This window comes from Atta cephalotes (assembly GCF_000143395.1).
Source record: "Atta cephalotes unplaced genomic scaffold scaffold00001, whole genome shotgun sequence".
Lineage (NCBI taxonomy): Eukaryota > Metazoa > Arthropoda > Insecta > Hymenoptera > Formicidae > Atta > Atta cephalotes.
The window spans coordinates 4,819,776-4,835,753 of record NW_012130065.1 but is presented as its reverse complement, the minus strand read 5'-3'; the positions used below and the strand labels follow the sequence as shown (position 1 = coordinate 4,835,753).

At 31.0% G+C, this 15,978-nt stretch overlaps 1 protein-coding gene across 1 annotated transcript in view; it reads right to left on the bottom strand.

Moving 5' to 3' along the window:
- Positions 1 to 13,239, bottom strand: part of LOC105625533 — a 29,592-nt gene extending 16,353 nt beyond the window's left edge. The window contains exons 1-4 of the mRNA XM_012206878.1: positions 13,067 to 13,239; positions 7,131 to 7,672; positions 4,485 to 4,804; positions 604 to 912 (exon numbers count right to left, since the gene is read on the bottom strand). Coding sequence (XP_012062268.1) covers positions 604 to 912; positions 4,485 to 4,804; positions 7,131 to 7,672; positions 13,067 to 13,239 — 1,344 coding nt within the window. The remainder of the gene's footprint in view (positions 1 to 603; positions 913 to 4,484; positions 4,805 to 7,130; positions 7,673 to 13,066) is intronic.
- Positions 13,240 to 15,978: the final 2,739 nt, after the last annotated feature.

Below are 15,978 nucleotides of genomic sequence, written 5' to 3'. Positions count from 1 at the left end.
ATATATATATGCGCATAAATGTATGTTACGAAACCAAACAAGTATTAGTTACATTGAACCATAAAGTAAATTTAGAGGAAAATTGTTCATTTGTATTCTGTTAATACAGGGCGCAAAGTGGGACAGCGACGTATTGTGTAGCAGATGAATATTCTGCATATGGCTAATTCGTACACGTTTCTGCGGATGATCGAGTGCTACTCGTATAATAATTCGTGATTGCTTCATTGTGCCTTTTGTTGTGTTCGACAACATTTTCATCTGATGAAAGTCGTGTTTGATTGACGAGAAAAAAATAGGATTTTCATCGGTCTAGTATGACTTTTCATTTTGTGTATTATGTACAATACATCTCTCTATCCTTTATCACTAACTGGTTTATTAATTTAAATTTATTTTTTTTAAATTTTAAATATTTGATTCATTTGATATTTTATTTGTATTTTTTATTAATATGAAGTTAGAATATTTATTAAAAAGAAAGACGCGAGATTTCAAGCGTAATTAAGGATTATTCAATTGAATAATATCCCAATTTAATAAAGGGAGAAGTACCTATTCATTGTACACGTTTATAATTATTTAACTTAAAACGGTACTTACCACTACCACCGAGTAGAGAATCTTCGCTTTCAAATCACAAGCGTCCTTAAGGGGTTCTAATGCATCTAGAGCATCCAGGGTATGCAAGTTGGCCTGAGCATAGAGAGTGCCGTATCTCTCGGCGAGTTGTTCCACTGTGATATTGGCTGAGGTTAAATCTGAACAATTTTCTTCTGCGTTGAGTGCCTCGCAATTGATACCCGTTACAACTGGCTCCGGAGTCGGGCTGCAACTCTCATCCGTGTGATAGCCGGCGCTACTGGACTCTTCCTCGTAGTCGTCACCGAGATTTTCGTCTAGATAGAGAATCTGTATGGGATAGCTCGTGATGTAGAGACATATAATATACTTGGTTATAAAACATCTTATTTTCTTCTGACAGTTTTGCATATTTTTACATTTTGTCCTTGAATATATTTCTGAGGATTTGATGAGAATAAACAATATTTCTATTAAATGGATTTTTTAGAACATTTCTTTTTATTTAAACATACACGAAAAGAAAAATTTTATTGAAGCTTTTAAAAATTTAGCTAGGTACAAGTTTAAAAATAATTTTGTTGAACAAAGTAATCATGTAGAATGTTCAAACTGATTGCCAGAATGTCAAAAGTTTTTGCAGCATTGCTCTTCATGCTCATTAAGTTTCCTACATAATTTATTTTCATGGTCCAACAAAATTATTTTTAGATTTGTATTTAGTTAAATTTTTAGATTTTCATATTTATTTAAAATTGTAATTCCCGTGTAATTGCGATTTTTTTTAGTTTTGTCCTCATTTTGTACAAGTAACTCGTAATTAAAAATTTAAATAATATTTTTTCATTGTTTACATCATTGTGTACTTAAACAGTGTCTCTGTGTGCAAAAAAGTAGGGAATTGAAAATTGGCGAATAGGCTGAGATAATCGCGAGAGAGAATGTTGAAATTCATATAATGTTTAAATTTTGCTTACAAATGAGATGAATACTATTTAATATTACTTCGACATTTCAATTTTTTATTATATTTTAAATTTATAAGAAACATATTGAAAAAGATAATTTTTTTTTCATGAAAGTAATAATTATTATCTATTATGAAATATTATCACTACGTAAAAGCAATTGGATGGATGTTGCGTACTATAAACTAGTAAACAATCACAATATTCACCGTTCGATCCACTCGTTTTTCGATTGGGATTTGCAATTGACTATGAACTTCCAATTAAAATGCACTCAATGAAAAGCAATTAACGCGTTTTCGCATGCTGTGACCAGTTTCCCAATTCGATTCTGTTATACAATGATCTGGGTGCTACTTTTACCTTTTTTACAATTCACCCCGTCATCACCTTTTGCAAATGAAAGTAAATAAGATAATTATTCGCGTATTTTCGTTTTCGAATGAAATTTAACGAGAGTAATGCAATTATGAAAGTACTGTCGTACGCATTCATTATCGAGAATTCGTTTAAGCATCTGATGATAACAGGATTCGCCGCATTTTCAACCGAATTCTCGTTAAATTTCGTAATAAGAACGTTGTACGTTTGCTGAAAATATTTTAGACGCCGTTGTGTTAAATATCGTCATTCAACATGATTTTATTTTCATCAAAGCGTCACTTTTTCTTTTCCTATCTCGTTCAAAAAGGGGAAGTAATATATAAACTAATTTAAAATAATATATAAACTTAATATAAATTTCTCCAGTTGTATTGTCCGGCGAAATAGAAATTGCTATTCTCTTCACAAATTAACGTGTTATACGTGTCACGTGATGTAAGTAAATTGTACATTTCGACACGATCGCGACTGGTGTTTTCGCATTTTTCTAAAATATTGCTGAAAACCCGAGGGTATCAGCCAGCGACGCGGATTCAATTTTCAATCTTTATTGCGCTGCGAAACTCCACAGCAACTGCAGACGCGGCAGTCGCACGCGTAAAATATTTATCACGTATGCGTCGTAGTTCCCAACGACGATAATTTATGACTTGGCATTAATATACGCAATATTAACGTATTAACGCTTCGCGTGCATTAATATCTCGCGCACGCGCGCGCTCGAAAACACTTCTCTCATAAATATTATATATTGACTTTACGGTAAATTCGACGGGATAATATTATTCAAAACTTCGTTCTCGATAGAAAATTATGAAAAAAACATGTTTCAATTAAATTTGCAATAAATTTTATTGCCTAGGTAAACTCGCTTTTTTCGCTTGATTAAAAAGTAACTGCTATTTGATTCGCGTTATCGATAGCACGTATTCCGCGACGTATTATTAACGAACCGCATGTACAAGCGCATGTGTAGGCTATTTAATATTCCGTACAATGATATTTTATTCCGACTCAAGTTTCAGAACGCCCATGTTTCAATTAAATACGTGTTACATGCTTATATCCATTGATAGAAATAATTTATGTCCGCGCGTAATTCTCGCATTTTCTGCTCGCAAGTATAAACAGATTTCACGTTGTTCTATTTAGGTTATCAACCCTCGTTTATTTAATTCGCGTTTACTTATCAATTTGCAATTTATTCGGGGTATTAATATTGAATTGCTTGCATCGTTTATGCGTTACTGTCACCTTATATCCTTTTCTATCAATGTAAATTAACTTTAATCTGGTTTAACTTACTTTTTATTTTTTTCTGATTCTTATATGAATCCTAATTACAACTGAAATTGATTCGATTCTTCTTGAAATATGTTGTTAAACACAAAAATTTAAGACACGCATTTTTATATTGCTTAATTTAAAAAATATTAAAAAATATTAAATTTTTGAAAAATTTAAATACACAGTTATCAAATATATAAAAAGCCATAAAAGTTTTGTCTAAAACTTTTTTATACACCTCACCGTTTTGTTGCGAATTGATTTGAATTAAATATAAGCGTTAATTTTGAGGGATTGTTTCACTCATCAAATTTCAAATTGGATTGATAGAAAAAAATACGAAATATTTAAAATCGTATTTCCTAAGATCCGTTTAGATCGAATAATTTCTCTTAATTGGATTTATTCTTATTGGTCTAAATTCATATTATAAAAAATGTGTTACTTAGTTTTTCGTGTTTAACATTGTATATTCCAAGGAGAATCGAATCAGTTTCGGACAGTTGTAATGGGTCCCTTGTTAAAACTAGAACAAAATAAAAAGTAAGTTATACCAAGTTTAACTAAGATTAATCTGTGTCTGTAGAAATAGACATTAGCCGAGAGAATAGTTAAATGTAAGCAGGAACAGGAATAAACTCAGGTAATTTAGGTTCGCCGTAGGGTCCTTATGGGACTCCACGCTGGTTACACACAGCGCCTTTGACATTGTCTACGTGGATTGTCTTGGACGCGTCAGCTGCTGGAGTGCAAGCAACGATTCCCGCGGGAATCGTATCACTTGCATGTGTTGTGTATCGTGTGTTTCGGGGTCATTTTCTCGCGCTTGACAGCGCAGATTTTTCACCATTCTTATTGTTGCGGCTGACTATACGCGAATTTGTTACGGAGTCCTCCTTCTCCTCCCCCCCCCCCAAACAAAATCGTGATTGTATACAATGACGCGCCTATTGTTCTAATAGTTCGCCATTTCTGTGCCAAACCGTTTCACACTTTTTTACGCTCGAGACGTGCGAATTGTTTCATGGGTAGATAACAATAATCAGCGACAACTCTCTTGGGATACGAGGCATTATTTCTTCATTCAAGATCGAATTTCTCCTATAAATATCATTTCAGTGTTCAAGTTGAATTTAAAAACTAACAACTTTAGTTTTCTTTTTTGCAAAAATGCAAGAGGAAAAAAAGGGCGCATCTTTGAAGATTAAATTTCAGGAACATCCGAGGGAAAAACATTTCCTGATGGAAATGTTTCAGTCTTACCTGTAGTTTATCTTCGTTCATGAACTGCAGCGCGAGTGCGCAACCTCTCGAAAACTGCAACAATCTGGCAGCGAGAGCCGGATTTTTCATGTTCGTCGATCCGGAGGTCGATTTCCTCAAGGCCGTCCATTCCCGGAGCGCCTCCTTATCCTGCTCGACCCGGCGTTTCAACTCCGCTAGTAAATTCTCTAAGCTACACGGTCCGCCCGCTTTCTCCAAGGTGTTCAGCAAGCTCTGATTATCGATCAGGCGTTGCTGGATCTCGCTGTACTTCAGGGAAAGCTGCCGTTGATGCGAAGCCGCTTGTACACCTTGATCCGCTATAGAAGCGTAAGAAAAGATCAGAGCTTCTCTCTCTCTCTTTCTCTCTTCGAGGTCATTATTATTATTTTTTATTATTAGAGCGGAACCGATGATGGCGCGAGATGATTATTACTACATTCACCATCGCCTTTTTACGGTGCCTCGGGGCTACATAGATAGCCGGCCCGATATCCGGTACATGAACAGCAAAATCGCGGAGTATCTATCTGACATCATAACTAAATATGCCACACTTTCCTTTATATAATGAGGCGAGATTAAATTATGCGGCATATCCGCACTCTCGCGCACGAGGCACAAATTGCTACAGGTTCATGCTCCAATAAATTGCAGTTCGGCCGACGGTCTGTTCTCATTATATTATAATCATATGGACCATACTTTTTTAATAAAATTGATAAAACCAATAAAATAATATCGATAAGATTGATGAAATAATTTCTAATATTTTATAGTAAAAGAGAGATATTAATTTCATTGGACATGATTAAGTTGTTACTAAAATCAAATAAGTGAAGCAAATAACTTATACATGTATATATATGAAGGCAGATAGAGATTGTCTATTATTATATAATATGAAATTAGATACTACTAGTGAGATTAAATGCAGATTTTAATATCAAAATAGTTTTCTCACAATTGAAAGATAATGATAATGATTAAAGATGAGAATCAATCAATTGGAAAATATATGTTTAAAGTACACAATAAACAATATTTCGTATTTGTTTTGGAAATTCCAAGTCCTTGTTAAATTTTGTGTCTATTAATAATAGACAATCTCTAATGCCTTCATATATATACATGTATAAGTTATTTGCTTCACTTATTTGATTTTAGTAACAACTTAATCATGTCCAATGAAATTAATATCTCTCTTTTACTATAAAATATTAGAAATTATTTCATCAATCTTATCGATATTATTTTATTTTTTAACATTTTTTAACAATTTTTTTATTCGAGTGTTAATTAATTTATTATAATGTGATTATATTAAATTAATTTAAATAATTTATGTTAAATTGATATTCAATATTTTTAGTTAGTTAATTTATAATCATCAATAATACAATTTATGAATAAGTAAACAAATAAAAATAATGTGTTTTAAAACGTAAATCGTAAGTGAATGAATAAAAAATGTTAATTTACATATTATAAATATTAATTTTAACTGAAAAAAATATGTTTCCACTATTTGTTTACATTTGTACTGTACGATTTGAAACTGTCATTATTACTTTTTATCTTTTTAAATATTTGTTATCTTTTAACATATTCATCTTGTGTTGAATTAACACATAAATTTGAGTGGACCGTTTGAGACACATGAAATGTGCTAAATTTAACATAAATTTTTTAACGATGTATGATTTAAAAGAATAATCAACATTTATTAATTATATTTTAATTAACTATTTTAAAAAATAGTTGCTGATGTATTATTTTTAAGGAATGATATCGTAAATATATTTCCCCACATATTTGTCAATATTTATATACGGCGTAGTTTATCTTTCTACGTATACTTTTTTCATTTTTAACATCTTTCTCTGCGAATGTTATACCAATCATGACATGTCTTGAATTGCGTCGTGGAAATCTATCGGTAAACGAGAGAACGGTGCAGTTCTCTGTATAAATAATTTAATGCTCTCGACATTAGTCCATTTGCATTTGTGAATGTATAACGCGGTGCTCCGTTAAAATCCAATGCTTCACGGTTCCACGGAACTCTGGATATACAGGCGGTACGAATAGTCGTACAACTTTATTTCGATGGAATTAGCGGTGCACGCTAATCTCATTGCACAGCTGACGATAATTATGCCCTTCAGTGTGTAATCATTATAATGCCAAATCTCGTATGGAAATCCTAGCGAATTTATGGAAAAAATAGCGTATAATCGTAAAATATTGCTTCTCGCTAATCTAATATTACACTGCCAATGGTAATTATCATTCATTTGTCAAATAATTAAATACGTAATTGAAGGATAGATGGATATCATTTATCTTTGTCGCGATTGATTAACACACTGCTTTTTGCATATGAAATTGAAATATTGAAATTTGATTTATGACTATGATTGTTTACAGATTATTCATACCACTGTAAAATTTACGTAACATTATCATTTTGATTTAAAGCTTTTAACAGATAATCTGAATATTTATGAGTTTAAAATATTTAATATTATAAAATTATAGAAGCATTTTTGTTATTTTATTATTCGTTATTAACGCGCGAGTCGTTTAAGTGAATAAAGTGATCATACAACACGATCTTTATTAACAACAATTTGAAGTACCTACCTTTATTAGTTCCAGCGTGTTTGCCAAAGTTTTCAATCTTGTGTAACGCTAATTTGTATGCTTCCGTTCGTGTCTCGAGCTCTTCTCTCAATGCCACCGGCAATGGTACTAAATTTGGCGTAACGGAATTCTCAGAGATGTTTGTTTGCGAGGAAGGCACTAATCCATGTTTGCCAAGTCCTTCTACAGCTCTGTCTAGAGCACGTCTTCTCGATAGCAGCGTACTCTTCGTATTGGGCGATAATCTGTTCAATGACACGAGAAGTTTACACCAGATTCGCGGTCGGAAGTGATCTTGACTGGATATCAGATGCACCACCCTCCAGAGGACTTGCTCGATCCGCAAGATCTTCATGTCGCTGATGTTTAGTTCTAACAATCGGGAGTAAAGCGCTTCCAGCAAGGTGAGGCTGTGTGGTAGCGTTTCGATCAACAGGTCCACTGGAATATCCGGCAATGCAGCCTTTAAGGTGTAATGTGGCAGCTTCATCAGAAAGCCAGCGGCTTCCCTATATTGTCTGCCTTCATACAATCTCAATAATCTGAAAGAAAGGACGTTATTATCATGTTATCTTGTTTATGGTAGCATGTCGATAAAATTTCATTAACGTTGTAGACAGCATCAGGAAAATAAAATGAATTAAGCGTTAACTATAGAAACATGAACTAATTAATCTCTGTTTACTAACTAGATGTATGAAAGTAAAGTTCATGACAACGAATATTACGCGATAATTGATGTAAAATATAATGCACAACATTTATAGCAACGGAAGTTTTTACACTTCAAGGATTATATTTTTATTACGTTTTTTAACGCTAAACTTTTTTTATTATTTTATGCCATGTTTTGAAGAAATGCTTTTTATACTAGGGATAAACAATTAATAGAATTAAGCAAATGCATAATCGCATCAAGTGTGATAAAAGTATAGATAAAAAATTATTTCTTATATAAAATGTGATTAATTGTTTTATAAATTCATTCTTTTTGAAAGTACAATTTATAATTATATGACGTGGATAATATTATTAAATAATATATAATTGTTGGATGTATAAAGATAGAATTGTGGATTATGTGAATTTGCGTAGATTGTAGAAATATTGATATCGATATATACACTAATAATTCACTCATGATTGTAGTTTAGATTTATAATTGTTGGTGATATTTACGTAATTTATCTTTAATCAGAAATATATACAAATAATGATTAATCTTACATGCGATTAATGTTCTATTGTGTATCTGATATTTTATTTTATTATAAACTGTAACGGAATATAATTGGAAAGAGGGACTAAATAAAATTATATCCTGTTCTATAATCCGATTACACGATCGAATAAACTAAAATTTGTTAATTTAATCTCGAAATAAAAGCATAAGTACTCCATGTATTTAATCGAAATTAAAGTTACAGCAATTGTAATTTTAAATATTAATGCACATTTTAAATCTTATATAAAAGATAGATTATTCTAAAACACTTGATGCAGTTGATCGAATGCATTGGAAACAAGCTTATTTTTATTGGATTTTATTTGCAACAAAAGTTTGTAACATTGAACTTTAAAATTTAAGCAGCTACAGCTGTTAGCTTCGTTAAACATGAACGAAATTTAAATTTAGAAAATAGTTTTAAAACCAAAAATCTCATTAATTATGCAGTATAAGGGATATCCTGCAATGACCTTGACCTTGACATATGTTGTCAAGATGAGTAATTTTGGACGAATTTTAGCCATCGCTCGATGTTCTTTAAAAAGTTATTAACAAAAAAAGTACCTTTCAGTGCAACAACTAATAATTAAGAGATCCGCCTGAAGAGTTGGGATCCAGGAACACTGGGAATGATGCACGAAGGATGACGAGAAAAATACACACTTGATCATTTTTCACAAATTTATTAAAAATAGTTCCCCTTTTAATTATATTATACCTGTTTAATTAATGTGTCAGGTTTAATGTATACAATACTATTTGAACTTTGCGTTAGCACTTGTGATTACTCATATCTTGTATTGCTTATATCTTGTTCGCGCTCGTGTGATAATAATACTTAAAGCGATTGATAGTGTGAATACATTTAATATTCGAATAAATGAATAAAAAATGAAAAATATTCATTCGAATACACTTCTTTTTTATTCATCAAGAAACAAATAAATATTTTTTCATTCCATTTGAATGAATATGATTATGAATATTTTCGTTTCGTATTCACTTTTTTTCTGTATTATCTGCACATTATAGCTTGCAAGTCTACAAGAGAAAACAGAAATCTATAAAAACAATGGCTACGATTACACCGCGCGCTTAGTCCGCCACCTATACAATAGGGCATATGTTTAATTAATAATAAAGTTTTTGTTTCATTTATAGGTTAAACAAAGATATCTTTATTGGAAATAATATATCTCGGAATTTAATATCTACAGACCATAATGAACGACGCGCCCAAGATATCTTATAACATGTTTATAACATTACTGTGACATAACCGGAATTATATCGGAATATGTATAGCGTTCTATCGAATAGATATTTATAAATTAAAAATGTATTACTTTCTAAAATATTTTTCTAAATTTCTAAGTTTCTTTCCAATTTGAATATTACAATGACAAAAATAAATAAAATTCATTTTTTTTACTTAAAATCATTAGTTAAAATCATTAGGTTATAGTTAAGGGTAACGATTGTTTAGCTTTTTTTTTTAGATTATTTTATTTGAATGAATATGAATACTCGTTAAATATTCATAGTTTTTTTAGTAAATAAATATTTTTTTAAATCTAAAATTTTGAATGAATATATGATTACACTTTTTTTTATGTGAAAATTTTGAATAAATACAATTTGGAGCTCAATTGAGTTTCTGTGAGTTTGATAATTTTTATATATGTATATAGAAAACAAGTTGGACAAAATGAAAAATTTTTTCTTTATGGGACTATCACATGTTCAAAAATTTTTGATTTTCTGACGTGAAAGCTTTCCTTACAAAATTATTTTTCAAAAATATTCCTAAAACTTTTTATTACTTTTTATATACGGATTAAATAAAAAAAATCATTTGACTTTGATTGTTCGTAACTCTGTTAAAAATCATCGAATCGCAATTTAAAAACAAATTTTTAAAGCTAAAAGCTTTACTTTATTGAATGATATAATTGCCAAACTTATTTTTAAAAACATATAAACGTAATATAAATAAAGTAGTGTTATGAATGTTTGTTCCAATCCAACAGACGAAAGTAGATAAAATTCTAATCATCTAATCATGATTAAACATTGTAATACATATTCCATTGAATACACATTCTATTGTGCGATATACACGTGATTATGGATTAATGAACCGTATTAAGGCTGTCAGTGCTAATTACTTAGTCCGCTAATCTTGTATAAGGAAGGGATCAATGTAACGGCGAATTATTGTTATAAAGAAGTTGCATCGAGGACGCATTTAATTTATTTCGCCTCGCAAATAAATAGTTCCTGGTGATTTATTATCATGTAAATTACCTGTTAGGAAACGGCGTTAAACGGATTTATTGCGCGGCTCCGCGCGAATTTACGTCTCTATTTCTGTTATTGTACACAAATAATTCGCGTTGCTTTTTGCATACTATGATTTCTATGCCTGCTATTATTGATCGATCACCTTTATGTAATTGATTGTCACAGCGATTTCTCTCTTGATGCTCCATTAGTGCACGATGCACATAGCGAGATTAAATAAACCTATTACACGTCACGCGGCTGTCTGTCTGACGGATATGGCGATAATTAGCTCTGATTCTTGGTTTGGGAGAGAAGCATACAATGCAATTCGATAACTGCTAGTTACACGCAAACAGCGAAGCGTCACGATCTCACGTCGACGTACGCGCTAATCAAAATGTAATTATAACCGTATTATTGCTTTATAGAATCCTTTGTTACGATTCTTCTCGCAAATATGATGCATAAAAACACTATGCTTCCATAAACGCAGCGCACGCTGCTTATTTATTCTTAATTAGCAGTTTCGGTATATTCATTACACAAGATGACATATTTAGAACGTAAGAACAGTACAAACGTAAAAATATACGTACTGCTTTGAAAGACATAGGTATTCTTATTCAGGAGCGGTATAATTAAAACTAGTTCATTAGAAGCGAGAAAAAATTCTGCAATACAGCAACTCTCAAACTTTTTCTATTGCGAGTTTCTTTCGTATAAAATATTTTTATATAAACAAATTAAATTGTTTATATAATTTAAATTTTAATTCTGTTTACATGCTTATTTTCTATAAATTTTTTTTTAACGAATTTTGCTTTATTTTTAAAAGATCTTTGGAACATAAGAACATTGCGAACATAAAAATAGCGGAGTATCATATACTCGGAAATTTTTGCGAATAAGGAAATTTTCTGTAATAGCAATTTTATTTTTTTAATAAGTTCTAACCATCACAATGAATTTACAAGTGAATTTGTTGCACGATTCATTAACCAGAAGGCCTTTGTTTTTTAATGTTTATGCAGAATTTTGGTTTTTTTTCTGTTTTTGGTTCAATTTTTTTTATATATCTCAGCTTGTATAAATCTCTCTCGGATCGAAGTAAAAAAAAGAGAAAATTGTTCGTAATGAATTCTCCTACAAAACTATGTTTATGCACTTTAAGGTTTTATTCCAAAACATTTTTCGAAAATTGAAAGAAAAACATTGTTTTTTCAATTTTTTTGAAAAAATTTCCGATTTTTTTGATTTTTTTGAAAAAAAATTGTTCTTTAATATTTTAAATTTTAAATATTTAAAATTTTTGTTAATGTTTTTTTCGTTAAATACATATTTTGACCATACACAGAGCGTTTGAAGGGCATTAAGAGATTTTATAAATTAATAAAATTTACATTAAAAAACAATTTTTTTCCAAAAAATCAAAAAATCGGAAAATTTTTCAAAAAAAATAAATGTTTTTCTTCAATTTTCGAAAAACTTTTTATGACGTCCTTAAAGTGTGCATAAAATTCCGGATATTTAAAAAAAAAGTTTGCTCTACGATCTTTTGCTCAAAATTGACAAGTAAATCAAAATTTTTATAACAATGCAATTTCTGGCGGATTTTTTCAAATTTTTTAACCAGCTTTGGTACATATTTTTGTGACTATAAAATTATATATTTTCTTCTTTTCATTGTCATGAATATATATGTATTTAAGCCCAAATTACAAAGGAAAAACCACAACTCATTAATAACGACGGTTTCTATTTTTTTTGGGGGGTTTTTTTTGGGTTATGTATGATAGCTAAAATCATCTATGTTAGGTTCCACCCAACATAGTTTTATAAGGGAATTCATTATGAACAATTCCCTCTTTTTTTTACTTCGATCCGACTTATATACAAGCTGAGATATATAAAAAAAAACTGAATTGAAAATAGAAAAAAACCAAAATTTTGCTTAAACATTAAAAAACAAAGGCCTTTCAGTCAATGAATCATGCAACAAACTCATCTGTAAACTCATTTTGATGAATCTATTAAAAAAAATAAAATTGCTATTACAGAAAATTTTTTTATTCGCGAAAATTTCCGGATATATAATTCCGCATTAGAAACACAAAACATTTCTCTAATATTGTAGCAAATCTCAAATTCTTCCTTTTATCGTGAATTATATAAACATTTTATATAAAATACATTTTTATATAAAAATATTTTGAAATCTTACTACAGTACATGTTCATTTCCTACAAATTTTTTTCTAATGAATTTTTTAATTTTTAAAAAATTATCGCTTTTGTAAATAATAATATATGATTATGCTATTTACGTGTCAAGAAGGTTTGAAGATCACTGCTCCGATACAGTAAGATTTAAAAAAAAAAGATCCAAGATTTAATAACTTCTATAAAATACGGTTCATATATACCTTCTCAACGCCATCCGTGGATTTGAGCCTTCATCCTCCGGGATGCCAATATGACCGACCTGGAACTGCGTTCCGGGACCCCATACCAGCCTCTGTATCGTATTTCTGGGTCGCTCCGGTCTGATCCTTTCGCAGGAATTGATGCCTGGAGGTGGTACACTTTGTTTGCTCATCTTTATTACTTTATTTTCGTGAAACGCCTATTTCCCTTTGGTAAATACCGAATCCGTATTTATTTATTATGTTCGCGTAACGAGGATTAAAACCGCCACTCGAAAATCACCTTTACGACTTCGAGACACACCACTTTAAGATACCTTAAGTTGACTTTTCTTCTCCGCTTCGTAACTTTCACGGTCCTTTCTCTCTGTCCTCGATGCGATCTTTGACCTATCAGTCACGCATCTCCGCGAATCTTGAATTGTGGTCCCTTTCCCGTATATTTTCTCGTAAATTGATATTTTTTACGATGTAATCGAAGATAAATCTGTCGCAATGATATCTGTTGTCTATTTATTTGCGTATCCTTAGCTTTTATCAGTCAAATCGATTTCAAATGTGATGAGCGTTTTTTTAGGTAAAAGTTGTATGATTTTTGTAAATTTATTATTTATGTAATATTTCACGATTATATAGGTGACATCAATTAATTAATGATTTTGATTAAAATTTCAACTACTTATTTTTTCTTTTTAAATTCATTCATTAAGAGAGTAAACTCTAAGATTATTTGTTTGCATCGTGAAAACAGATTCTTCGATCGCATGCTGCGTTGTCAATTTCTCTTAAGTAAATATATATAATTTCTCCTGCAATGCTATTCTCGTTGAATCAATATCTTCGTTTCTACGTCTCTACGTTTCTTCATTTCTACAATGTTGTTCCTTGATCACACATATATACTACTCGTTGAATTGATTAGCACGTGTTTAATTATTTTAACTTTTTTGTCTTTTAAATTAATCTCTAGGATTATCATATGTAAAATTTTTCTTTAATACATAAAAATATAGCATCTAAACAATTTTTTCTTTTTATTTTTCATAAGAGACATATAAATGAAATATCTTGGCTCGGTAGAATAGTATTTGAAAATGAACTCTTTTTATGATGATTCTCATTAAAGCTATGCGAGTCGATTACTCTTGCTCGACTCCTCGTTTTTCTTTGCTTTGACTTCACTTTGTTCTTGACGAAGTTAGTCCCTTTCTTTCTCTCTCTTACGATTTTCCGCGCGTCTGGTCCAGCAAGAAGCTGCAGCCTCGAGGCAGACCGCTATCCAATTTTCTAACTGCTATTTTCTGCCACACGGACTTCTCTTTGCAGTTCTCCACTCAGAAACAGCCGACAAGAACATTTCCTGATTTGTAGACGCTTTTGTGTTCATCAAGTCTCTCATTTCTTCACTTGTTGAATCATGATCTCTCTTCGGTTATCGACACTATACCTTTAAACCGATCCCATTATCGTCACGCAATTATCTCCACGGTTCACTCATCGATCTTTAGAACGATCTCTCTTTTTCGATTCTCGTTTTTGATCATAAGGTGCCCGAGACTGGTTAATCTTTCGGCTTTCTTTTCTTCCCTCTAGCAAAATTCATTTCTCTCTCTCTCTCTCTCTCTCTCTCTCTCGCTCCCTCACTCCTTCTTCTCTTTCTTACGAATTTCCTTCCGCCTGGTCCTCGAGTCTTTAATATGAACTGGCCTACAGCCTCGGGGCTGACCGGCCCACTTCTGCGGGAGTCAAGCTGGATCTGCGAACGGAATTATTTATCATGAGCCGTGAGCCGTATCCTTATGATACGCTCGAACGAAATGTGCTTTTAAGTGACCGACGTAATGCAATTCACGTAAAATATATCTAAGAATCTGCATAAATTCACGATATATCTGTATTATTCTTGTAAAATAAGTAGAAATCTTGTTAAATAAAAATTTTACTATGATCGAAACTCGATTATAATAAACGCTATTATTATTTATACACGATGTTTTAGTATTTCCGAAAAACATTTAGTAACTGATATCTTGGTGAATTTTATGTAATGAACTATGCGATTTTTCCGAAACGAAAATTTTATCGTATATAAATTCGAAGATTGTTTAAATACTATTTAAATCCTGTTAAAGCAAATTTTGTAATTGAAAGTGATTAAAGTTAATTATAATATAAGAAAATTAAATATAAGAAAAATAAATATCTTTCTGATGCAAAAATGTACATTGTCAAAGTCAATTTACAATTTTTTCTATTATTTAATGTGAAATATATTTTTAATGGAGAAATAATTAAAATTTATATACACATGCGCTTATTTAGAAAAATTTTTTACAACGGAGAATACAGATTCAAGAACTAATGTTCAAAGATATCAATGTTACATGTCTCTGATTTCTCTAAAAGCGTATGGTGTATTGTGAAACAAAAAGAAAAATAGATACAAGTAAATAAAGTTACAAAAAATAGAGTGAGAATCCAACTGTGACAGGTTTCTTGTATATTTTGTATATATACGCGGGTCCCGGCGGAATAAAATATTTGGTAGTAATGCGACACCCTATAGTGGCAGAAGTGGAAGGTCCATGCATGATGTATTGGATCTCGGAACTTTGGTGTATAATCTTGCTGGTGCATCAGAATGCGTAGCGAATTTCAATATACCTTTCTTGGAAATGTGTACCTTTTGTGATAAAGTTCGCAGATGAGAAAATTTTCAAAATATCTTTAGAGAGAGAGAGAGAGAGAGAGAAGGAGAGAGAGAGAGAGAGAGAGAGAGAGAGAGAGAGAGAGAGAGAGAGAGAGAGAAGAAGTAAGTAAGTAAGTAAGTAAGTAACGTAACTAATAAATAAATAAATAAATAATAACTAATAATAAATTAATTAATAATTAATATTAATATATATATATAT